This window comes from Drosophila elegans, unplaced genomic scaffold (genome assembly GCF_018152505.1).
Source record: "Drosophila elegans isolate 14027-0461.03 unplaced genomic scaffold, ASM1815250v1 contig_35, whole genome shotgun sequence".
NCBI classification, from domain to species: Eukaryota; Metazoa; Arthropoda; class Insecta; order Diptera; family Drosophilidae; genus Drosophila; species Drosophila elegans.
In genome coordinates this window covers 34,091-60,513 of record NW_024545730.1, presented here as the reverse complement: position 1 = coordinate 60,513, position 26,423 = coordinate 34,091, and the positions used below count along the sequence as shown (strand labels likewise).

At 37.8% G+C, this 26,423-nt stretch overlaps 4 protein-coding genes across 8 annotated transcripts; 3 read left to right on the top strand and 1 right to left on the bottom strand.

Moving 5' to 3' along the window:
- Positions 1-589: 589 nt before the first annotated feature.
- Positions 590-4,836, top strand: LOC108150078. Of its 2 annotated transcripts, none has more exons than XM_017278041.2 (5): positions 590-817; positions 962-1,314; positions 1,535-1,666; positions 1,732-4,232; positions 4,290-4,836. In XM_017278041.2, exons 2-5 carry the CDS (start codon positions 1,177-1,179, stop codon positions 4,576-4,578), a joined length of 3,060 nt encoding a protein of 1,019 aa, XP_017133530.1. In that variant the 5' UTR covers positions 590-817; positions 962-1,176; the 3' UTR covers positions 4,579-4,836. The 2 variants fall into 2 exon arrangements, with proteins under 2 accessions (XP_017133530.1, XP_017133531.1); XM_017278042.2 differs by having other exon boundaries at positions 590-1,053; positions 1,114-1,314.
- A 967-nt stretch (positions 4,837-5,803) lies between these two features.
- Positions 5,804-9,603, top strand: LOC108147806 (galectin-9). Of its 3 annotated transcripts, XM_041708679.1 has the most exons (4): positions 6,396-6,564; positions 6,629-7,004; positions 8,238-8,353; positions 8,412-9,603. In XM_041708679.1, the coding sequence occupies exons 2-4, from the start codon at positions 6,630-6,632 to the stop codon at positions 9,433-9,435; spliced, it is 1,515 nt and encodes a 504-aa protein (XP_041564613.1). In that variant the 5' UTR covers positions 6,396-6,564; position 6,629; the 3' UTR covers positions 9,436-9,603. The 3 variants fall into 3 exon arrangements, with proteins under 3 accessions (XP_041564614.1, XP_041564613.1, XP_017130040.1); XM_041708680.1 differs by lacking the exons at positions 6,396-6,564; positions 6,629-7,004 and adding an exon at positions 5,804-6,132; XM_017274551.2 differs by lacking the exons at positions 6,396-6,564; positions 6,629-7,004 and adding an exon at positions 7,246-7,862.
- Positions 6,080-15,150, top strand: LOC108147796 (galectin-9B). 2 transcript variants are annotated; one of them, XM_041708681.1, is made up of 3 exons: positions 6,080-6,132; positions 11,066-12,255; positions 12,316-15,150. In XM_041708681.1, the coding sequence occupies exons 2-3, from the start codon at positions 11,085-11,087 to the stop codon at positions 12,369-12,371; spliced, it is 1,227 nt and encodes a 408-aa protein (XP_041564615.1). In that variant the 5' UTR covers positions 6,080-6,132; positions 11,066-11,084; the 3' UTR covers positions 12,372-15,150. The 2 variants fall into 2 exon arrangements, with proteins under 2 accessions (XP_041564615.1, XP_017130028.1); XM_017274539.2 differs by lacking the exon at positions 6,080-6,132 and adding an exon at positions 10,817-11,011.
- A 6,266-nt stretch (positions 15,151-21,416) lies between these two features.
- LOC108147815 lies at positions 21,417-26,187 on the bottom strand. Its single transcript, XM_017274564.2, has 2 exons — positions 25,690-26,187; positions 21,417-23,066 (listed from the first exon to the last, which is right to left on the bottom strand). Exons 1-2 carry the CDS (start codon positions 25,760-25,762, stop codon positions 22,048-22,050), a joined length of 1,092 nt encoding a protein of 363 aa, XP_017130053.1. The 5' UTR covers positions 25,763-26,187; the 3' UTR covers positions 21,417-22,047.
- Between the last annotated feature and the right edge of the window lie 236 nt (positions 26,188-26,423).

The following is a 26,423-nucleotide window of genomic DNA, read 5'->3' as shown; positions in this document are numbered from 1 at the left end:
AAAAAAAGTACTCAATTCGGATGAATCGACTGTTGAGTACTTATTAGTTAAAGGTTATGCGTATAAGTGGTTAATAAGCGAGGCAACCACTTTCAAAATTACAAGGTGATAAATAAATTGATTAAATGTAGTCTAAACTTAAGAGTGTATGGAAAGCTTCTGTAGATATCCGGTCTATAAAATTATTTTCATAGATCCTGTGTATCTGGCCTTTAAAACCAACGAAATACGCATATGCCATTGGGGGCCATATAGACAGAGCGGAAAACTGGCTGTGCGCCATGAAATAGACGGATACCAGGCCCTCACTCACACAAATACGCGCATAAGCGCTCGAAAAACAGAAACAAACCTCGTGTAAGAGTGTAATACATGCAACAGTCAGACAGCACGCACACCACCACAGACCAAAAGGCCACGGCGAGCTCATAAAAACAACGAACAACGCAGACCAGGCGAGAGCAGTGGAAGAGGAAGTGTGCACTGTACAGTAAGCCGTCGGCGCGCGACAGTGTGCGTGCGGGAATGCTTTAGTATGGGTGGGTGGTGAGTGTAATGGCAAACGGCAGCAGCGTTTATTTCGCTCAGTTTTATTTCGTTTTCTCGTCGCAACGCAAGTGCTGGTGAAATCGGTGTGGCAAAAGTTTATTTCAAGTGGATAGAATTAACGCACAGCCCCGGGTCTCAAGTTGGAGGCGTTCAGCGTAATTGAAACACGCTATAATAAGCATAGAATAATAATTTCAAGTGGAAATATTTTTTTCCCAAAAACATAGCATAGCGAGTGCGGACAACGTACAAATGAAAAAACCGAAATGTGAGTTTGAGGGCGAGATCGATCAGTTGCTGTTTCTCTCTTTCTCAGCGCTGCGGATTTGAGCTCTCTGCTTTCAACGATCAATACAGTTACAGTTTGTTATTATTTGTTTTTCATTCTGCCATTTGTATTGCACGCTCTCAGAGGCCGCGCGACGACTTTCTCGAATTGCAAGTGAAAAATTTGTGAAAACGAAGCAGTGTGCAAGGCAAGCCACATTACAAATAGCAGTGTGTGTGAGTTTATACCGCACCCGTGGGAGATTTTCACAAATGCAATTTGTATTTTACCAGCAGCAAGGCATGTTGCGTGTGGAGCTCCAAGTTTGAAAATAGAAGGCACAGCGTGAAACTCCAAATATGGATGCTCAGTTTGAGCACTTATGCCGCATTTGCGCGGCCAACACAAAGAGCAAAACAAACTCAGTGGTCGAGAGTGTGTTTATTTTCAAGACACAAGGCTTAAAGGATAAAATATCGCGCCATCTCTACCTAAATGTAAGTAAATAGAAACTCAACACAAACTAAGGCAGTTCGATCGCGCTACGGCATATTTAGTACGGACCCTGGAAAAATACCAAAACTGTTGTGCGCTAGCCCTGGATGTCACCACTAAGTGGAAAGCTTCAAAAAGTGTATAGAAATGGATAGGCTTTCATACGCCAACCCAAGACGTACAAGCTTACAAAGGAATAATTCATTATTCACTTCATTTTAGGTGGCTGAAGATGATCCCTTGCCAAAAGTTCTGTGTAAGTCCTGTTACCGACAGGTGGAGGCCACGGCATCGCTCTCGAATATAGCCAAACACACTCAGCTTGTGTTTCAGGACTTTTTATTGAGCACACTGGTAAACTTAATTGCAATTTTCTACTTCTGACACCTTAAAGCTCACAAACCAATCTAAACTTTTAGCCAAAGAATGCGAGAGAAGCAGCTGCAGCACGTCTCAGCGTTCCACCCGCCTCCCAGATCCCTGTGCGAAACGAGAAAAACCAGGCGCAAATCGATGAATTCCGACCCATTATGCTGACCCGTGCACCAGAGACTTCTATCGCAGTGTCAGTGTCCAAGCCCCAGGCGGGCGGTCGCCCTCGGGATACTCTCGTGGTCACCAGTAAATCCAGGGAGTCACGGTTCGACCCGTACTGCGAAACTGGCTTAGCTGGTGGTTCCTCACCTTCTGCCATTGGCAATGCCGCCGAAACAGCAAATAGCAATAATGTGCCGGTGCGTCGCAACAGCGTTTTTGTGGATAGTCGCTACGGATCGGCCCCCATGTCAATCGCACAGCGCTCTATGCAGCATCTTCCGTCTTTGGTGCCTCTGAATTTCGAGCCATCGGTTTCCAATTCCACAAAGAACAGTCTAGAGACGAAGCTATCGCCGGCAGGAGTAATTAATTTCATTCAGACGCATGGACGCATAACTGGGAATGTGCCTGCGGTGGGCAAAGACGACTTAGCAGAAGAAAACAACGGGACGTGTACCAGAAAGGAGACCACAGCTTCTAATGAGTCAACTTCCAACCTCAGCAATATAGGAATGCTTAATCTTCCCAGCAACGTCTTTCAACAAAAAAGTAGAAATCTAAAAAATACATTGAAAAACATTAAAGCAATACGTAGCGGACAGGTGTCACTGCTTAAGTCGGCACAGAGCCGAAACATAGCTGAAGATATTAGGCCATTGGTTACAACTACCCTGGTACCCCAATATGTAGACGAACCTTCAGTGGAGGAAGCTCTGCCGGAGCACATGATCTTCGCGGCGCCAAAAAAGAAAAAGGAAGATGACGAACTTATTGTCCAGACACCGCCGACAAAGCTAAAGAAAATTGTGCCCAGTATCCCCAAGACGATGCCTGCAACTCTCGACCTAACTTTATCGATTGAGTCGCAAGCTAAAGCTCCGTCAAAACCAATACCCACTGTTAGAAGCCTAACTGATGCGATTTCCCTGGGAAGCGTTATAAGGGATCCAGACTTGTTGATGCTTATTCTCAAGGCACTAAAGTGGCCAGTGACAACAGAAAATTGCGATGAGCAAATGACACGTTTAAAGAGTTCAAAGTTTGCTCTTATTATGTCAGACAACAATCTCCTACAAGACACAGATCTCACTCAGCTGTTAGGGCCATATTTGGCCCCCATGCTGTCGGTTGTTCAACAACAGGACAAACAGTCATTTTCTTCAACTATCGCGTCAACACCTGCCACCAATACTTCGCAGACGACAAAAGATATACTAAACCTAGCTGACTTATCCAGCGCAATGCCTTACAAGCTGCCGCCAGAGACGTCGGTTCAATTAGTGCCTTCCAGTCCAACTGAGCAAGAACCGCCGCCATTACGAAACACCAAGGCAGTTAGCGTTTCACCAGTAAAACGTCCACAAAGGAAGATGCGTGTCCGTGATCTATCGGCTGGTTATCAGACGAGCCTGACCATGACTGCTACAACTTCAAATGCAGCTCATGTTAGTAACGAACTATCCAATATCAACGCAATGCTCATTTCACAATTCGGATCAAATCCAGCAGACGCGCTTAACGAGGCGTTAGTTTCGCTGCTAAAGCAGCAACAAGAATCGAAAGAGCAGCGGAATACTCGTCGACGGCGCAGTGGTTCTAGCAGCGTAGTTAATTTGGAGGATATTCAGCTGGTTGAGCCCCAACCGTCACTAGAAGCCGTTTTAGAAGCCGATCACTTTTCTCCACAAACCCAACCACCATTAGTTGCAGGAGCACGGCAAATTGTCAAAAGACGGAAGACAGTCATTCAATCGTTAAAACCATCTGAAGTCGCTGTGTCTAAGAAGAGGGAACCACACACTCTGAAGATGCCAAAAGACCAATGTCCAGAAGCAACTCTATTAAGGCAACTACCAGAAATGGTTACTGAAAAAGGATCATCAAGTAAAGAATGTACTGTCGAGCCTTCCCAGGCACCCACAAGTACCGTTTCGGAAGCCACAAACGGTTCCAAAGTGCTAGCCGAAAATGCAGAACACACTAAAGTAACTGAGTCCGCCACAGAGATTGAAACGGTTGGGGATACTGAAGATAGCAAAGCAGGCTCTGCAATAATTCGCAAATCGGAAGTTAAAGCTGCGCTTGGCCAAAAGCTTTTGGAGGCGATTGGTCTCCCTCAGCTAGGAAAAGACGTTGCGCCTGAGAGTTCACGCGACACCCTTAGAAGTGCCCTAAAACGTTCATTAAAGCAGGCCCAGGAGCATCAGCAGCAGCTGAAGCGGGGCAAGCAGGAAGAACCAGTAAAGCAACTGGCAGATTCGACGACAAAGCTGAGCGCGGCCGAATCAGCAGATGAGCACAAGAAAGCCATTGCTGAACGAGAGCTTGCTCTCCTAAACCGTGGCTCAAAAGCTGGTGAAGAAAACAAGATTTCGGTTAAAGAGTGAGTTAAACATGTTTTGAATGGGGATAACATCTTAAATTTTAATAACATTTTCAGTGATAAATCGGATCGTACCGATGTTAGTTCTTCCTCGTCGCGAAACCGCCGAAGCCGTAAATCCAAGGCAAATGCCGCAACCGAGGATTCTGGCGGTGAAGAACAAAAAAGCGATCGGTGGGAAGAAGATGATGATTTACCATTAAAGGCAGATGCAGAAAAAGTTTTGGAAGGGAGTAGCAGTGCCAATCGCCCGACCCGCACCAGCAAGACCCTATCAAAGTATTATAAAGGACCTTCTCCTAAATCGCAGCACGCCATGGGTACGCGCTCGACACGTCAGCGTTGAGTAAAAAAAATGGATTTTATTTATCATATGAAATATATTGGTTAATTTTTGAAAAATTTATGCTGCTAAGTGCCGTCATTATCCAAAATTATCTGTGTACAATGTACACGCTAATGTTACATCTTTTTTAGTTATATTAAAACTAACATAAGCAATGTCTAAAGTTCACAAATCGTATTAAGTTAAGAAGAGTGCAAACTTTAATCCTACAGTTTGTAAATAAATAAATAAGAATAGTGCAACTATTTAAAAACGGAACATGTTTGGTAAACTCTTAATTTGCTTTAATAAGCCCTTAAGTATTTTTTGAGATTTGTTAAATAAATATGTTTAAATTAACCTTTAAGACTTTGTAAACATAAAATGCACAACATACTTTAAAGAAACAAACAGAACATATAGGAAAGATTATGTTTTGGATTTAGTTTATTAATTTAGCTGTTGAAGTACAATTTTTATTTTTATTTTTGGTTACCTACCTAAGCAATTAAAAAAAATGCGGTGTATATACTTGGACTAGATCAATAATTTTTACCACGCTTACTGGAAGTCGAACAATTAAAATCAGATATTGACCTTCACGGCAAACAATATAAGCTGATGAAAAGTTTATTTTGCAGTCTATACAATTTTAAGAAAACGGAATCCACATTATTCTTTTGTTACCCTTACAAAGAGTATTATAAGTTCAGTATAAAGTTTGCTGCCGTAGTATTTTTGGTCAGCATCGCTAGACAAGTTGATAAAGCCATATCCTGCTGTCCCGCCGCTTCTACGAAAATTAGACTCTCAGTTTTAAAGCTGTCTGAATACAATTTTTTCGTAAGCTTTTTTCTATTGCAGGTAGAAAATATATGTTGAAAGGATCGTTCATTCTATACGTTTATTCTATGAAAATCGTTAAAAAGTCGTTAAAGAACTCAACAATTTTGTTTTAGTTCCAAGGTTATATGATCTTCGCTTTGCCGACGTATGTTTGCTTTATTTCTGTTGTGAGCTAAAATAAAAACATTTTATTGCATTTTATAACAGTTGTAAGAAATTCATTAATTGAAAATGTAATTGACACACTCCTTCGTTTAATGTAAAGTAAAACATTTAGTAGTATTCTGAGAAAAATTAACATGTTCATGCTTATTTACATATTAATGTATCTCCGTTTCACCCACACCACGTTGTCTGAGTCTATCACTCATTTGTTGAAAATGTGCAAACCAAAATATCAGTTCGAAAAGCTTCGCGACGGGTAGCGGTTGTTATAATTGAGCATTGTGATTTATTTTTAGATGAAACTGTCCCAGTGATTCTAAGACTGAAAAACTAGTGTTTATATTTTAATATTAGCATTCATCTTGAATGAACACTGGACAAAATTAGCAAACACTTGTAGATCGACTGATGAGACCTGCGATTATGATTTAGTCGTGAAATGCACAAATGTAGCGAAATTTATTTTCTTAAAATCGGTTTGCTTTAGAGGTCAAGATGAACTGCTGCTGTGGAAAACGGAAACGTTGCGAGGAAGAAACCTATCAGCGGTTTATGAACGAGGAGGTAAGTTAATGTAAATTAATTGCTGCGCATCGCAAAAGTCGTGGTATTTTATTGGTGACTAATAGCCTTAGCATTTTCGATAACAAAGTTGTGACAGACAGCCTTTACAGATATAGAAATATGTAGAAAAGTAGGTATGTATGTACATATGTATGAACAATGTATATATATATATATGAATGTCCCACGCATAGGAACGTTTGTATGCGTGGACAACGCACGTTATCAAATTTGGAATAGCTATTTTCGGGGTCGATAAAACGATTTAAGCCATAGGTGGCCTCGGCCAGACCAGCATAAAAAGTAATTCAGAACAGTACGGCATAATAAACTGCAATAGCCACACGAAATTGGTTTCACAAATAGACATACTGTCAAGTACGCGCTGAATCCCACACAGAGAGTAAGAGAACTGAAGAGGCAGAGAAGAGCGTAAGCTTCCCCAGAACCGCATCTGCATCGTGTAAAATCTCTAACCCTATTTTCATTTGGTTAGTATGACGGCACTAATACTCCTGGTCTGCCACTCCGTTCGCGAACTCGTCGATCTCTCTGATGCGCTGTGGCAGAACGCCTTTAATATTGAGCGAAGTTTACACTATTACCGCATCAAGCGACGCTTGCAACTGTTTCGATTTCATTGCCAGGAGTTCTGGTTGCGTCAATCCCTAAATAACTCTGACTCAATGCAGCGGAGGACAGACATCGATTTTGCAGCATTTGAGGCGCATGCAGAATGTAGCCAAAATGTGGATGCCTTTGATAATACAAGGAAAGAGTTGCACCTAAGGTTTCAGCAGTCGGAGGGGCGGCACCAAGCACCGTTGGATTGCTTCAACGACATCGAGGTGGTGGATGGTAAAGAATTTGAAGTACGTAATCCGAAATCTTTACCGCTATCTTAAAGTGTATTCCTATATGTGTGCCTTTCCAATCGGTGTCAAGCTTTTACATAGAGAGAGGCACCCAGTCAGTACATTCTCATGCTTGTACTCACGTTCCTCTCTTTTTGTGCCTTTGTTCTGACATTTAGCGTGCCCGTTAGTAATTCCCATGATTCGCATTGTTAGGGGAGCTTTAAACAGCTGTTCAACACAGTCGCGGGAAAAAAAAAGTGACAGGCAGGCAAGCTTCGATTTTTTGTTATACTTTCAGACGAGGCAACTTAAGCAGTTTTCTGTAATTATGTAAAGTTGTTGACATGTTTTACTTTGGCGATAAGCTATTGATACAAGCTGAATCAGCGGCTTGCTTGCTTTGCATTATGTTTGTACATTTATTTTGAATCGGTATACAGGGACTTTTGTTTTGCGAGTTCAAAAAGCTTTTTGGCGTTTTCATAGCGGTGTAGTTTTCGTTCTCTTCGAGCAAGTCATTCGCAGAACGGGAGACAATCGAACAAATAATAATAACGGCCAAAAAGAACTTTTTTATTTATATTTTTTCTGGCTTCTGAAGTTTGTAGTTAGAACTTTGTAGTCGCAAATTTAGCTCAATATTGAAACTTAAAAGTGAATTCAAAGTGCGCGGCAGACAAGGACGTTGATGAATCATTTTTAACCTAGTGTATCATGTCGATATAAAGATATTCCTACTTTGACAAAGACGGGCATAAAGTTTTCTAGTTTAAGGTTATTGTCAACTCCAACGGATTTAAAATGTGTCTAATGGTTTTGTGTGAAAAAATGCTTTGCTGTTGTGCCAAACCGAAAAAGGGCGGCTTGAATGAGGTAAGCACGCAGTGAACATTTGTATGAGGTTTTTCCTTCACCTTGTATAGAAACTAAATGTTGTTATATGTAGGAAATGACTAATTATAATGGAATAAAATTGGAAATTCAATAAAAAAAAACCAACAATATATTTTCAACACTAAATGAATTAATGTTGATGATAAAGAATTAACGTACATGTACGCATTAAATCGATTACATTGTAATTGAGTTGGCGACCCATATATGGTGCTAGATTTCAAAGTCAGTAGGCCCGACCACTTGCTATGTTGTCTCTTCTAGACATTTTCCATGAACTCGCGAAAAAAGAATTCAGTTGCATTATTTTTAACCCATGGTTTTAATATTTTGTTCATGGAATGCGCATTGTAGGCCTCATTCTACGAATATGCAGATGCAGTGCCAAAATACTTCAACGACCAAATTGGCGAAATAAGCGAAGGCATTAGTTTCACCGTTACCGGTTATCTAGCAGTAAACTGCGAGAGGTAAGCTAAATGAAAAGTCGATGGGACTTATTTTTAAACTGTAACCTATCCTCCTCAGATTCTCCATCAATCTTGTTCATAACAACGAGACTCGAGATGTGGCGCTTCACATTAATCCACGGTTGCCCCAAAACTATATTGTTCGTAACACCAAAGTGCAGGACATATGGGGCAGCGAGGAAGTTTCCTCGGCATTGCCCTTTCTTTTAAGTCGCGGCGACAAGTTCTCTATTCAAGTACTTGTTACTGATGCGTGCTATATGATATCGGTAAATGGTCAGCATTTTGCAACATACACTCATCGAATTCCCTATAGAGATGTCCGAATCCTGGAAGTCAAAGGCGATGTGGGTAACGTAGAAATGCAGCGAACTTTGGTCTTAAGCTATCCTCAACGACTTCCCCAGTCGGAGGCGAAAAACATTGAGCTCCACATAGATAATGATGGTAATGAAATTGATTCTAGCGTCGAGGAGACTGTCAAAATACCTCATGAGTGGTGCCTTATTAGCGCCCCGATTACACAGTCGGGCAGTCCGCCAAAGAGTACCAACAGTTTAAATGATCTTGCGCTTACCTTGCCTTATTATGGGGCACTGCCGCCAAATTCGTTGGTCGAAGGTCGATGCTTAAAGATTGAAGGACGAGTTCGCCTGCTGCCTCACTCTTTCTATATAAACCTACAAAAAGGGCAGGATATTTGGCCACATCCACTCATAGCATTCCACTTAAATCCACGCTTTACGAAAGCAAGCAGCGGAGCCATCGGAAAGGCGGTGGTGTGTCGTAATGCCTGGCTTGATGGTGGTTGGGCACAAGAAGAACGTTCTGAGTTGGACACAAACTTCCGTCCCGGTCGAACTTTTAGTTTGGCCATCGTGTGTACCAAAACTGCATATGAGGTGTATGTCAATCGGATATTTATGACGGATTTTAAATATAAAGTCAGCCCTGGGCTGGTTGACGCCGTCTACATACAAGGTGATGTTAAACTATGGAATGTAACGCTGGAACAAAACCCACTTATTAAGGGAAAGAATGTGCGCGTCTATCACAACCCTTTGGACACTTTTGAGTTCTAGATATTTGTGGTTCCAAAAACCAGCCTAAAGGGTTATATATTTTTATTTTTCTTGTCTCAATAGTTAAGCCGACAATAACTAAGTTATAGGCAGTTTATTAATAATCTTTTTTAAATAATGTAACATTTTTTGTTGTTAACAATTAAAGTTACGGGTACGACAACCAAATTTTTATATTGTATGTTGGAATTATTTATTGCACTTATTTGGGCACATAAAATAGTTAAAACATTTGAAATTTGTTTATGTTTTGAATACACAGGGCATCTTTTATAAAAAAAATTAATCTATCAATTTGAATGTTGTAGGTATCGAAATTCTGATCTCAAATCAAATTTATTAAGTCCGAAAATTCTCGATTTTAGTACGATTAAGTACTAAGTTCAATTGCTCTTAAGTTTAGACATGATTGTACTTAAAACAAGAATTTTATTTTACTAAAATGAGAATTTTGTTAGCATGATAAAGCTATCTCCTAAACGTTGTCTATTTATTGCAGGGAGTATATAAGTCGGAACGAGCCGGATCGGACGACTATATCATACAGTTCCCATGGGAAGACTTACATAATTAAAAAAAAAAAATAAAGTTAATTCTTTTCGACACAGTAATAATTTAATAGTTCAGAATTACGCTTTTGATTTTATTCAAATCGGTAAACGATATCATATAGCTGTCATAGGAACGTTTGAATAATTGAGCTGAAAATCATGATTTTATGATTCAATATTTTTAAACAAATACCCAAATAAATCAAAATTTAAAAGCCTTCAAAAACATTTCATTTTTGAAATATCTGCAAGGGTATATGAACTTCAGCTTTCCGAAGCTTTCTTCCGTTCTTGTTTTAATTTCATTTTCTTTGCATCTACATTATTCAATGTCTAAAAAACAATTATTTATTTGTTAAATATTTAAATGTTCATCATAAAAACGCCTTACGATCCTTCAGTGTATGTTTTATTATACATATGTTTTTGTTTAGTGTTTGTGATTAGTTCTTGTATAAGAAGGTATAAGGGATGCAGCATTTTTTTGGGCAGGGTGCTGGATAAGACTTCTAAATCTTTTATCCTTCAAATTCAGTTCATACTTAAAACCGCGATTCTCGAAAATTATATCGAAACCGGGCCAAATCGGCGGGTGATTTTGGTAGTTAATTGATCAACGAACTTATATTTCAAGGAATCACTTCCTTTTCGGAGGGTACCTTTATCAATTTCAAAGACTTCTAAAGCATTTTGATCAGCTAAGTATCTTTTCACTAGATTTTTTGTTTTTTTTTTCAATATTGCATAAGCTTGAATTTTTAAAAATATATAAAAAAAAAAAACAAATTATGTTGGCATAAATTAGCTTTATGTATATTAAAAAGGGTCACATTCTTATTTTAATAATTTTCTAAAAAAAACCGACTTGTGGCCAAATTTCGGGCCCGCTAGCCCAGTGTGCTATGCAATATTTAAGACCATCGTGCTTAAAACAAGAACGAACGTCCTTTAATTCAGCACTGTTTTTTTTGAGTGTGGCTGAGTGTCGTTTACTATAGCGTCAAAATATATATGTTCTATTTAAGGTAAGGAATCGATTTTTTTATATTTAATAACTATCTTATTCAACTATTCCATAGTTATGCACAGACGTTAAAAATGGAAAGCAAGTTTATGAGCGTCTATCCTGGAGCTGGGACCGTGGCTTTAAGGCGCGTCATGGATGCTATGTCGTTGTTCTATGAAAAGCGTTCAGCGGCACACCGGCGCAAACACTTTATGGTTATCCAATGTCCACGGCCAGGACTGTGTTTCGTATTTCACGGAATGATTCTTAGTGCATGTGAGCATTTTGCCATAGATTTTCTGACAAAACAGGGAAGTGAAATATGCGACGACTGTGATGTGCTGCTCCAAATAGGATCACGACTTCCTCAAAACTATATTACGCGCAACTCACGGCTAATGGGAAAGTGGGGCCCCGAGGAGAATTCATCATATCTAACATTTCAACTGAACCGTGGAAAATCTTTTTGGATGCAAATATTGCTTACTGAGGAGTGCTTTTTCATTTCAGTGAATGGCTTTCATTTTGCAAAATATATTCACCGTATGCCTTATCGGTGGCTTGAAGCTGTAGACGTTCTTGGGGATGTTTCCGATATTGTAATCGATACGTACTACGTGTCAGAGTATCCTATACGCCTAACTCATTCATTGCCTCGACCTATTCCATATCTATACGATACGGCAGTTACAAAATTTCTCCAGGATGGACAGAACCTACAAAGCGAATGGATTGTCTTGTCTTCTCTAGCAAAAATGTCATCTAAAAAGTACTTGTATAAGACAAGCCTTCCCCTTCCCTTTTATGGAAAGCTGTTGGAAGATCAGATCCTCGTTGACGGATGTGCACTTCGAATCGAAGGACGTGTACGTTTAATGCCCCAAAGGTTCAGTATAGCGTTCCAGAAAGGACAGGAAATTTGGCCGCAACCGACAGTTTCGTTTTATTTTAGCCCCTGCTTCTTGCGAAGTAGACATGATAAAATCGGTAAGGCTATAATCACAAGACGTGCCTATTTAAATGGTGAGTGGGTGAACTGTACAGTGTCCCGCCTAAATACAAGTCTTAGACCAGGCGGCGCCTTTGTCATAGTAATTGTATGCCGAGATAGCTACTACGAGATTTTTGTAAACAACAAGTCCTTGTTTCACTTCAAGTACCAAATGAAGCCCGATTGTGTTGATATTGTGAATATCCGTGGAGATATTAAGCTTTGGGAAGTGGTAATCGAATCCAGCAAAATGGTTAAAAAGCAACAACGAGGTAATGAAATACACTTTGCCAGATAATTTTGCGACTTTTAATTGCAACGTTCTTTTGAAGGCCGTACGGCTGTGGAGCGAGCTATGAGTGCCTGGAAGCGCACAGGAGACCCGTAACTTAAAACAAAACTATTACTAGCCACACCCCTTCTGGGTGGTTTAATTATTAAACCACTATTCGAAAAACTTGTTTATAAAATTTATTAAAACCACGTCGTTACTCGTAAAGTAAGAGTGCATAGTGTATTCGTTGAAAAGAATGTAACAAATAAACGTTTCCCGACCCTATAAAGTATACATATTCTTGATCAGGATAAATAGCCAACTCAATCTTGCCATGTCTGTCTGTTACATTCTTTTCAATGAATACAATATACCCTTTACTTTTTCAACTCTGGAAGGTTTAACTATTAAACCACTATTCGAAACCACTTGTCTATCAAATTTATTAAAACCTCATCGGTGGTTTGGGGTCTTATTCCGTTAAATAACGTTTTTCACCTGGTTTTCAATCCAATTTTATTTTTTATCTCCAGTTCTGCTAAGGAGGTTTCCGAATATAGGCGCTAGAACTCGACAAACTTTGAATAAATTGGTAAAACTGAAATTCCGACAACATAAATTAATTCTTAAAAAATTCACACCTGAAAACCGAAAATAGTTGTATTATTTTATCTTGAAGATGAAACATTCTCGAGTTTAACAAGCTATTAACTTCAAAAATCAGCCGGTAAACCGATTAAGAGCTTAAAAAAAAAGAAGTGTTTCGCTTTCATCGCCCTTTCTCCTGAACCAAATAATTTTCCTTAAGTCTTGGTCTGCAATCCCTTTAGTTATAGCTCGTGTACTACTCGTTACGATCGGAATAATAATTGTTAAAAGTCGGAGCATTCGACTTTAGAGTTCCTTCTTGTTGCAACTTGCAATGTTAGCCAAGGCAAAACAAAGGACTTCAACAATATCCAAATAAAGAATTTTGATTCGATCTTTACCTACCAAACACACATGGCTGCACCAAGTACTCTGCAACTAAAATAGGTCTGCGCTCTGGAGTTAAGGCTTAGGGCACCGCGCAGCGCCCAGCTCATAAATGTCAAGGTGCTGTCGACGTCAAGTGAGCGTCTGCCCATAAGCAGCACGGGTAGCAAAAGTAGACGCCGCTTTGCCAGCCAGTCCGCGCTTCTGGCCCCTTGCAGAGCCTCGGAAATTGATTATTAAAAATGATAATCGATTAAGGACTCAGTATGGCCGTTTTGCCAGAGTCGTCACTGATCAGGTTGTACTCAATTGACGTTTATGTCTACATGTGTTTCCCTAGACAGTTGACATTGTTTTGTCATGGCCAGCAAAAAGCGGCTAAATAAGCCAAGCCTGAAAATATTTCCCAAGGAAATATGCAGGCGCTTGCCAAGAAAAAACAAATTATTTATGGTTCAAGTTTGTTGGAGCCTCGCTTGTCCTGGACCATAATGCTAATGAAATGGATTACTTATGACAGAGTTTGAACTTCGCTAAACAGCATCACTTGGCAAGTTGATATTGCCATGTCTGTACGTTATAAAAGAATAAAGATATATTTATATTTTAGGTCCAATATTAGGCACAACAATAGGTACACATTCCTAAGTAAACTTTCCATATTATTTTCTTTACTAATGGAGTTTGTATAAATTGTATTTGTTAAAAAAAGCGTTTCCGACTCTATGAATATTCCTAATCAGGATCAATAGGAGAGTCGATCTAGCCATGTCCGTCTGTTTGTCGTTGTATGGTTGAGCACTTAATATGTAAAATTAATGAGATATAAGTTTAGTTCACGAAAACGGCGTTCCCTTAAGTTTGAAGAATTCAGAGTAAGATTGAAAACATTCCGACAAAAAACGACCAATCAACTGGCATTAAATTGGGCTGGCGGGCAGAGCTGAGCTGAGAAATAATCAGTAACAAATGCATTCGCACCAATTTACAACATGATGTTGTCCTCGCAGGCCTGCGCCGCTTAACCAGCCGGCAAAAAATAAGTAAAGCTTATCAATATTCTGACTGTGTACTCGTGTCACACAGAACACTGCGCAATCAATGCCTCCGCGGTGCGGTGGCTTTGGGTAAATTCTAAATTAAACTTCAATTGAGGTTTTGTCCTCTGTTCCTTCTGTTTTTCCTTGGTGATACTGTGCCTTTGGGCCTTCCACAGCAGCTGCCACTGCCGTTTGTTTGAAATGGTCAACGGAATGCGACCAGTTTTGCCGAAGTAAGCATCCAGCGAAACAAACTGTTCGTTGCCATGAAGGCCGAATTGCAAACCGTCGAAAAACAATGTTATCGAAAAATTGGTGCCTGGAGCTGGGACTGCTGGGGACGCCTTTGGAAAAAAAGGTCGCAAAATCAATCACTTTTTCCAGTTTGCAGCGCATATCATATATGTATGATGATCATGTGCATGCGCTAATCCAGTTGAGTCAGACTAACTGATCGGAAGGCAGTGACAATGCAAGTTCGCACTGTCAGAATCAATTACGTACCAACGAAATGACAGTAGCCTTTTATGTGGACCTTGGATTAGGAAGGACACTTTAAGATTGGAAGTGCGACTTGGGGCGAAATCCATTTATAATTACCTCCGTTACTCGTAGAGTGTGTAATAGGGTATGTTGTGTTCGTTGAAAAATATATAACAGGTGAACAAGATCTGTCTGTCCGTATGAACTTAACGAGTTTCTTTTTTTTGTATTTATTAAAATAAAATGATTATCCATTGTAAACATTGCAAACAAACTTATTTATTAAAATAAATAAATTGACGAAGGCAAGCTTCGAATGTTTAAATATTTTAATTTGCATTTCAGTCTCACTGTCCTTGCCCACTGATGTGCGTGCTCAATTCGCAATACGGGAAGATGCCGGTTATTTTTCCAAAAAAAAAAAACATTTAGAGCGCTCGTTCCTGCCTTAAAAATGCTGTATTTATACCGGCATGTTTGAATGTGTGCATGTCCAACTAAGGGACAAACGATCAGACTGAAGCATCGGCTCTCGATTTCTCAGAACATCGCCCGAGATCAATCTTACACTCGTTTGATTGCATATTTTTATATGGTAGTTGGACACATCGTTCGTTTGCATCCTTTTTCGGTGTTGCCGTTGCCATGCCGTCCACCAGCAGGCAGTGGCGTCTGCGTCTGTTTCTTCGCTAACTTGTTTTCTGGTATAAAGCAGGTCTTTCAATTTTCGGAGCTCAAGAATTTCAGTAGCATAATTTCGCCCATACAATCCCCAACGACTGAGTTCATAACTATTTATATTTGATTCAAGGCAGCGTAGTATAAATGCGGATAACCAACTAGAAACATTAACAATGTAAAACTTTAATACATATGGCATTCGAAATTCACACTAAATGTTATAATTTTGTGATCCATTTATAATAATGCCCCAAAACATTACCATTTTAAAACAAAAAATTTTTAATGTTTTCCCTTAACGGTAAAAAATATCTTAACTTTAGTTTTCCATCGAGCTTTTGTTTTCGGCAAGCTGAAGTTTAAATATTTATTAAATATGTTTACCAACAGTAAAACTATGATGATTTTCCGCTTAACTATTCGATCAATTGTTTCCATAGCATCTATATTAGAACGTTGTCCGCTTTTATTTAAAAAAAAATTAATAAAAGAAATGCTAAAATAATAAACGAGATAGTCGGCCTATTTTTATAAAACTAAAACCGAAATTCTAAAATATTAAGCCAAATAATATTTACAAAAAAAAATTAAAAACAGCGAATTTTGTTGTTTATAATTCCAGTCAGAAGTTTGCAACGCAGTGAAGGAGACATCTCCGACCCTATAAAGTATATATATTCTTGATCAGCATCACTAGGAGAGTCGATCCATGTCCGTCTGTCCGTCCGTCTGTCAGTCTGTCCGTCCGTTTCTACGCAAACTAGTCTCTCAGTTTTAAACTTTCTCAAAAGTTGTCTTTCTATTGCAGGTAATATATAGCATACAGCTCCCATAGGAACAATCGGAAAAATAAATTTAAAAAAATTATAACTTTGCTGTTTTTTAATTTTTTTTAGTTCTTCGACATATAGTTATAGTTCAATATTTCAGAATTACAGTTTAAATTTCATTAAAATCGGACGACTATGTCAGGTAGATCCCATGGAAACAATAAACTCTTCTGTTTTGTATTTTTTCTTTTTTAATTCTTTTTGTCGTATTATCAATTTGACAGCTCAGAATTATGCTTTTAATTTTATTAAAATCGGAAAACGATATCATATAGCTGCCACAGGAACTATCAAATAATTAAGCTGCAAATCATCATAGCTTCAATGTTTTTAAATATACACGCAAGTAAATCATAATTTTAATGTTTTCAAGAATATTTAGTTTTTGCAATAGCTGCAAGGATATATGAACTTCGGCTTGCCAAAGTTTGCCTTCTTTCTTGTTTTTTTTTATTTTTGTTTATGATTGTTCCAATGATATATGATGATATATGACATAGTCGGCCGAATTTAACAAAATTAAAATTCTGAAGTATTTATTGTGTTTCATTTGTAAGATGATAATCCGATTTAGCAGGGCATATAGAAAGGGTGGCGCCATTGCTTTTGCATGACCGTCCAAGCTGATTCTTTTTCACTGGGATGGTAAGAATTTAGCGATAGTAATGCAATTGAAGTGGATGCATATGGTTGCAGTAGCAATGTGTAAGTGTAGTTGCGCAAATAGGTGGCGTCAGCTTGCCTATACGGTAAAATGTCGATTGAACTAAACTGCTTTGACAGGATTCATTATTCAAGATAAGAGGATGAGAGATGCGCAACACTGATGTGATGTCACAATTACCAGAATGTCTGGTGGTTACTTTAACAAAATAAACAGAAAATGGAGTGCTGCCATCTGGTGGTATTCTAGAGACCTAGGATACCAAAATCTTAAGTGTGTTTGTTATTTGAGCTTGGTATGAATGGAATAGCAAAAACAGCTTCTAAAACGTTACTTATTCATCTCGCAATTTATTGTACATATTGCATCAGTTTTATTTATGACGCACTAATGTTTTCCAGATATAAATTATTTTACTGAGACATTCCCAGCACTAGCAACACTACAGTTGTTTTCGTAGTGATTGTTTATGTAAAGCATTTTGATTTCGGTGTTTAACTGTTAAATTATATAACTATAAAAACTCAAGGGACGCAAGCAAGTATTTGGAGTATACCGAAAAAATAATTATAAATAATTATGTTGTGACTGACGACATATTTTCAAGTCCTTGAAAGTGTTACTTTCCGTTTCCGACCCTATAAAATATATAGATTCTTGATCAGCATCATTAGGAGTGTCCGTTTATTATTTTTAAAATTGGACGACTCATATAGCTCCAAACAATCGGAATATTAAGAAAAAAATGAAACAATTTTAACATTGTATTTAATTTTTGCAATGTCTGCAAGGGTATATAGTTTGCTTTCTTTCTTGTTTTAGGTTAATGCCTACAACGTCATTTACGTTCTCCAAATAAAAAAGCAATCGGAGACAGGTATGCTGTTTTTAAGTTGCTGCAAATTACGTGACAATTGATCGGCAATGTGTGTCTCACATCACAAATGGCCCAATAATTAGTCAATGGAAAAATCAAAGAAAATCCATTGTGAGTTGCAGATTAACCTCAGACGCCACTCTTGATTTAATCAGATGTATTATTGTGCCTTAGGGAAATTTTAGATTTATGTAATTTTCTTATACACGGTTAGATATGTGCACTTTATTTTAATATATTTAACACGACAATTGCTAGACTTACATTTGGCATGCAATAAAAAGTAGCCGTCGCGCCGTGTCGCCTAATGGCTTTCCTTTCTCTCCTTTATTTTTTTTTTTTACGTTTAGCTTGGTCAACTATAGCACTGCCACAACCCCGACAGTCTCGTTTTATTTTAAAATTGTCTCTTGTGCACTGCAATCTAGGCGCCAACCAATCGTGTACGCGTTTGTGCCCGACGTCAACACACATAAAGTCTGATTTTTTTTCTACCTCACACTTTCCGCGCAGCGAAAAGTATTTTGCATTTCTATTTGAGTGACGCCAGTTGTATACAAATGTTTTCAAAGATCAGTCCCTTAAACGATATATTTGCTACAAGAATACAATAGCAAAATATTAAATCCACTTATAAGTTGTTGCTCTTGTAAATCAATAAAATTCTAGATCGGGTGACCTGCTGGTCAATATAAAAATTTAAGCGTTTTCAAGCATTTTGAAATACAATATAATCTCCTGCCGGAATTAAGTAAAATACTTCAAGGTCTAAGTAGTAGCTACTGCAGGAGGACAAACTTTTTTGACCCGCATTTGGCAAGCTTAAAATAGCTTCAACTCTCAAAAAACCTAAAATCAAACAAGCTAGCGTGTAAACAATATGCTGGCTTCTATTTTAAGCCTTGCTTTTATAACGAGTTGAACTTTTTTGGTTATTTATCAAAGTAGTGCAGGCAACATTAATCGTGCTAATTTTTACGCATATTTAATGAAAAGATCACGTTTGTACGATCAACATGTGATGCCAAGACGATACGTAGTTATTTGGCTCACCCTCGCACCAACGCGTTGCACACGCGCAACCCAAAATAGACGTTGCCCACACCTGTTACAGGTGAGACAATATTTGACGTCTACTATACCTTAAAGCTGCGACTACAATGGATATGGTATTTTTAGACGTCTTAAAGCCAATATTTGCGAAACAATTTCTCAAATTGCTCCGACTAAAACAACATCTCGTCACGACATATGATGCACTGACTTTCCATAGTTTATTTCATTTTTATTGTTTACACAAATGCTAATTTTTGCTTCGGTACAAGCAGTCGACACATTTAGTTAAGCACACCTATTCAGGTGGCAAAAGATGTCCTCTTCTTTAATGTTTTTAGGCTGTCAAAGTAAACAAGTAAGCAAAGTAAAAAAACAAGCAAAACAAGTAAAAACTGAAATAAAAAACTTGACTAAATATCAAATACAGGGATACGTATTCCAATTCGACATTGTGTTGGCTGCCTTCAGAAAAAATACAAAAATTATAAAGTATATAATCTTGATCAGCATTATTAAGATAGTCGATCTAGCCATGTCCGTCTGTCCGTTTCTACGTAAACTACTCTCTCAGTCTTAAAGCTGTCTACATAAAACGTTCCCAAAAGTTGTTTTTCTAAAGCATACAAGCGCCATCAATATACAAAATTTCTAATATAAAATTTTGTGACGAAAAAAAATTTATACAAAATACTTCTTGCTCTGATCTGAGAAAAATGCCATTTTTGTTGCTTAATAATTTTCGAAAATGTTCTCTCAGAAACAAAAAGTTTAGGAATCTCAGGTTCCTATATACGTATCAAATCAAATACATTTTTAACGACAGTTCTTCCAAATATGGTTTAATTGTTTAATACTTCAGAATTAGGATTTAAATTTCATTAAAATCGGCCCAATATATCAATCGAAGTATTAAAAAAAAATAGATGAATAAAAACATTAAACTCATTTTTTTTCCTTAAATTTCAAACATTTCTATTGACCATAGTAATTGTTTGAGACTTAAGAATTACGCTTTTTATTTTATTTAATTCAATGTATTTAAGCATACACGCATATGAACCAAAATTTAGATGTTTTTAAATAATATTAATCGGAAATCATCACAGCTTTCCTGCGTTTTAGAAACTAAAACGGATTATGGTTGCAAGGGTATAAAATCTAAGTTTCTTTCTTGTTTAAATAGCCAAACCCTTGCATTTAGCCATTTTAGGACGCAAGCTTTTCGAGGGCCACCCTGTTGACGCTTCTCTTATTAATGTTGAACAGCTGAGTAAGACGGTTCATTGACTAAATGATTGGTAAAAAATCTGTTCAACTGTTATAATACTGTATATATAAAACTTTGCTTAAATAGGTTTAAGAACAACGAACATGGTGATTTGGGTATACTGAAATAAAAGCCAGTGCAAGCTCAACCACCTGATTTTTGTTGAATAACGCCTATGCTTTAGTTATTATATGCTGATCAGAAACTGCTGAAGGTAACCTGTTTTCTATCGGATTCTAAGCTGATGTAATTTGTGCTGGATATTGCACTGGGTCAACTAGATTCAGGCACTTTATTATTCATTTGCATAGGTAACCAAGCTGTGTTGTTTCTAAATACGTCATGGGTGCGCATGTACCAACTGTGATATCGGTAAACTTTGCGCCTGCTTGATAAGCTGACAAACATATTTCTGAACCTGATAAGGGGTCTGTGGTGTGCCAAAACGCATTTATAATAACGTAGATGCGTTCAGATGTACTCGGATTGATCGCCCGCCGTTCTGTGCGCACCTGTTGAGTTTATAATACCACCAAATAGCTTGTTGCAAACGATAAGATTATTTAACGTAAAGACATAAATTACTCCTTAGCATCGTCACCCCCATTTGGTTTTTGTGCTTGCTTGCAATCGTCAGTGCACTCGTACCAGAGTGACTAATGGATCATCGTCAACCCCATACGGACTTTCGCGAACAATTTACAACACAACCCGAAAAAAATATTACATTTCCTTGACAGTCAGATTTTTATATTTTCTATGGCACTTATGCGTATGTATGTATATCTACATTGGGACAGTCTAATTTGTATAAATATTTAAAACCCTACTCTCACTGGCTTTACTATGTGCATTGGTGCAATTAAGGCATAACAGAGGAAATTTGTTAGAAGAAATGCGTTAAAGCTCTGCGAATTGCCTTGAAAGTTTATCACTCATACGTTCTGTTGCGGAAAGTTTAAACCAATTATGTAACGCCTAAAGCTTAAAATATAATTTCAATAACATTTGTTGCACACCAAAATCTAAAATAATAAAACCGGTGAAAGTAAGTTTTTTTACCACCCCATGTATGTATATAAAACAATGAGATTACAAATTGGGAGTTTAAGATAATTGTACTTAAATAAGTATACACAGAATGAAATATTTGAGGTTTTTAAATTTAGTTTGGTGGATAAACCAAACTACAGCTTCTTTACGACAGCATGAAAATATTTATAAACATTTTTTTTTTAATTTCCGCTATCCATTTGCAAATAAAGTAATCTAGTTGATCGCATTACTCAAATATATAAAAAACGTAGTTTATTGCTTGTCAAAAACATTGTATAGTTTTCTAATAGGGTGCTTAGTTTAGAGGTATCTGTAAAAATACATATTTTTATTCATAATATATCTTAAATTGTCTAAAAGGTATAGTAAAATGTACCCATTTTGGCAAAAGTTCCTCTTATAATTTTAAATTTGTTTAGTGTTTTAACATATAAAATTAGGAGTCCTGTTTAAAACAAAAATCTTGATAACATTATTGTCATTTAAAGTTTTAAGATAACGATTACGATGTCTTGTCTTTTCAATTTGTTGGTGTTGACTATTTTCTGTGCCTGCTGGTACTTATTTTTAAAAAATATCAAAATATAGTTCATTAAATATGAATGCATACTCAAAAAGTATATTTCGCACATTAATTGTTTCCCCTTTTATCCACATAAATCTTATCCAATTTGTATAAATAAACAAAGCCTTGAAAACTTTTAAAGCTATATGGCCACTTGTGGACTCAACTATTTTTAACAGTAGGAATGCTGAATGCAGGATTATCCTTAGCTTAAGCAAACTTGATGATTAGTAACAGTAGCTATAATCAGTCGCATTAATAGTCTTAAGATGTGTCTATCGACTAAACTGGACAGATCACTCGTCCTTCTTCCGTTTCACCTTTCCTTCTGTCTGAATGGTTGATGTTACGGCTTCCAAGCACTCTGCAATGGATGGCTCCGATTGATCAGCACTATAGTCCTCGCCAGCCATTCTGCTTAACGTCAGTATATAGGAACAGGCCACTCGCAGCACGGAGAGTTTAGAGAGTTTTTGTGTACTGGCGTAAGCTGGAACGGCTTGACGGAGCGTCTCGTAGGCGGCGGATATTGTGTGGACCCGGGTCCGCTCACGAGCGTTTGCCTCTATCCGCCGCTCCCTCGTCATATTTTTGTAATTGCGTTGATGTTGTTGAGGTCGCGATATAGACATTTCAAGTGCCAATCCCGCCTTGCATAGATCCTCATCGCTAAGACTGACGTCCAACATTGTAGATGACGTTGATACATTGTGCATCTTTTTTTGCAACACCTTTCTGGCAGATTGCTGTTTTCCATTCAAAGTAGCAAAAATCTCTGTTCTTAAAGCAGTATTATCGACGCTTTGATTCTTTTTGCTCACTAGTGCAAGTGGTTCTAGCTGTTCTGGATGGGCTAGAAACGGTCTGTGAAGAGTAGTTACCCCTGGATGTCGGACAAATATATGAGCCGGATTTGGCATAATTTCCTGCACCGAGCCTAACGTGGAAGGCAAATAACTGTTGGGTGGTGGAGAGTCTATGACCGGAGGTGACAGCACTACCGCCGAATCAGCAGAAGAGGTATAGCGTATACGTTTTTTCAACGGACCCGTAGCATTCATACTCGCAATGGACGAAGGGCCAGGCAACGAACTAGAGGTGGTTGTAGGCAAGCCAACCACTTTTGAGGGTTCCGTACTCTTCCGCTTGTTACGCGTAAGTGCAATTGGCTTAGAGTCCGCCGAGTTGTCTGTTCCTTTTGATCCAATGTCGGGACTGCCACTGAGCGCGTGCTCGTGCGCCAGGTCCTCACCGCCTTCGCTTTCCGAACTTGCGGAACAAAAACCCGCATCACGGTCGTTGGAATTGGGTGAATCTAAAATTAATAAAAAATTAAAGAGTTAGTTGTCTTCTGTCTGTGACGTTATACGCCAAACGGTTACTAATTTTTTGGTATTTTGGATTAGCAAATTCAAAAAACCCCTGTTTTCGCGGAACAGACTTGCCAAATACTGTCTTAGCTGCCATTGTACGTACCCCTTCAGCTTTTCAAATTTTATTATCTACTAAATCACAAACTATTATTTTTTATTACAAGCTGTGCGAACTTTAAAGGGTATGGACGCATACAAACATATTATTAATTAGCTTGCTTTTAATTTTTATCGTACTCGTTGTCCTGTTTACTATGCGTTATATTTAATCTACTTAAGACGCCAAGTACAATCGAACGAAGACGATAATGTTAAGTGAAATTATGCATTGCTCACAAAAACGAAACCTGTTTCACACCCGTCAGTTTACCACTGACCTCCACAGGTACTAAGGTGCTTAAACGCAGCTTACTTGTTAAAAGTTATTTATTTCAGGTCTGGCAAATAAAGTCAGTTCAAGTTCAGCAGCAGACAGCCACTGCATCAGGAGCCAACAACCCGGTTAGCAATTTATAAAATCACAAAACAAATAAGCGATCATGTATGTGTGTCTTTTTTCGCGATTACAACTGCAAGTGTACAAGCTCAGAACTCAAGAGTAGAATCTTTCACGTCTTACATAAGTATTTCGATATGTTCGGGAGTAAAAATATATAATTTCCTCCAATAGCTAATTACAGTAGCAGCTGTCAGTTCGGCAAATCTAAATGAGTGCTTGCTTTTTTGCTTTGCAATTTAGAACGCCGTATACACATACGGCAAACAAAATTTGTTTAACATTTATCTGAGTCGGTCTGGACATTCGAATAATATACACATTACGGAAGATTTGCTTTTTGCATGTTGACTTTACTATTTATAAGCACTTTATTGTACTTATCTATTCTAATTTTAGACTGATAAACAACGAAACTAAATTCAAAACAACTGACTGACATGGCGGCCACAAAATCAGGCTGTACAAACAACAGCAGTGGTTTAGCTCCAACTCCATTCCCTGTTTTAAGCGGTTTTTATACTCAGTATAAAATTTATAATTAGACAAATGTTTATGGTACCTTACGCCTTCTTCGTCATTTGCAAAGTCTAAGCTAAAACACCTGTGCAAGAGTTGACTTTGTTAATGTTTTCAAAATTTCCGTAAATTATAGTAGTATGTATTAATCTGGCAGTTTGTAATTAAATTTTACTTGCCATGGTGTCATCGAATAAAAATAAATATAAATGTTTATAAACGTTGATCCCCGAAATAACATATCATTCCAGACTAAGTACTAATATACATTTTCGATTTTGTTTTTCTTCCTATTGTTTGGTCAGAAATCTTTTAATTTTAATGCATCTGATCTGTCTCCGTACGTTAAATCCATTCTTAAAACTTCTGCGTAAAAATTGGCAATGGTTTTCCCGTTATTCGCCCTTTTTTCTAAGAATGAATACCCTCCCGTGGAAATCCGCTAAAACTCACTTAAAAGCCGCAGACATTAACTGTCAGAGGCATCAGAAAATCCCATATTCACGCCAAAAGTCATCGAAAGGTTATCATCACAGGCGGCTTTTGGCTGGCGGTCGGTCCACTGGGAAGCGTTCCCTGTGTGGGAAGCCTCGTCTTATCAAAACATGAGCATATACTCGTACGGACATAAATGCGACTATATGGTGTATATTGTAGTAAAATGACGCATCACTTTTATGAATGAATCGCAAAAACTCAACCAGATGATGCAGTATGCTGGATCCTGCAGAGTGACCAATTAGATGTCCTACCTGAAGTTATACCAAGTTAAGATTGGACCCTATTAAAAATATTTTTATCAGTTTATTGTTTTGTTTTTGACTATGACCACAGTAAATATAATTGATTTAAAGCGCGGTCAGTAGAATCCTATCCAAACGGTTGGCCACTGTTGACTATTTCATTTTGAAATGTTAATTATTAACAGTGCATAAAATATAAAACATGAAAACAAAACAGTACAAAAATTGGGTACAAGTTAAAGTCCAAACTAAATATATAAAATCAATTTTTGTGTAAATCAAACTATCAGGTTTACTTCTGTCTTTGGACGCTTTACAAACAGCAGGCGGTGGGGAAAAAGGATACAAATTGAGAGGCCAAATGGCACTCCAGCTCCACAAACAGACAAATGTTCAATATTTCTGGCGACTCGTCGTCTCAAATTCTGTACAGCTCGTAAAGTGCCTGGCGAACATATGCGCCACGACCCCTAAGCTGAAGTACGATGGCGACAAATAGTTGAATAGATATACGTATATGTTTGCATCGAAATTACCACCCTCAAAAAACTGCTCATGTTACGATTATACAGCATCGTCTTAGGCGTTACGAGCATAGAGTCCATTGGATGGAGTCTCCCCACTAAAAAAATATGTCGTCAGATATCCGTTTCTCCATAACTGTTTTGCCACGATGCTTTTGCCCACCATTGCCTTGTTTAATTAGAAAACTAGAAAATTATTGTTATTGGCAATTATTATATTATTATCCGACTTCAACAAAAAAACCTTAAATGTGCAACAGAGGTGGCATTGTCTTTTACTTACCTTTCATAATAATAGCTGCTAATTCCAATGCGTTTAGATGCATAAAGAGTTTTTCTGGGTGGGTATTCGCCATGGTCGCAATGGCAATAATGAGGAAGCGCGTAATCCAAAATTGGTACAACTCGGTTTTAAACAATGCTTTGCAGTAAATATTATTAATTTATTTGCAAAGACTAATTTGATATCAATAGACACTGTTTGACATCTCACGTATAATATTTTGTGGTGCCTATCATTTGCACTTTAAACAACAGTGTCGTACATATATGAGCTTTGGCACAATCTTACACTAGTTAGAATATAATTTTCGATTTTTAAATTTTCTCGGTTCCTTTTAAACTTCTCCGACGGAAACACGACCGTTCACAACGAAAGTATCTGGCGAATTGAAAGTAGCTGTTGGATTGAGTATGCCTGTGGTAGCGGCCGACTTCATGCTAAAATCTACACGCGGTCGAACTGCGTTCAGTTAACAGTGTTGTCTATTCAGCTATTTTAGCGGCCGTCGTCCGGAAATTTACTATTGTGAACGATGTAAAAAAAACGTATATTTGTCATTTTTTAGATAAGGCTTGGATTGTACTAGTTTCAATATTTGGCTAAAATCAAAATCTTACTGGATAAAAAAAACTGTTTCAACGATTAAAAAACAAAACAATGCATAATGATTAACAATTTTCTTACAAAAAATGTATTTTATGTTCAATAATAGTTAACTTAACACAAATACGCAA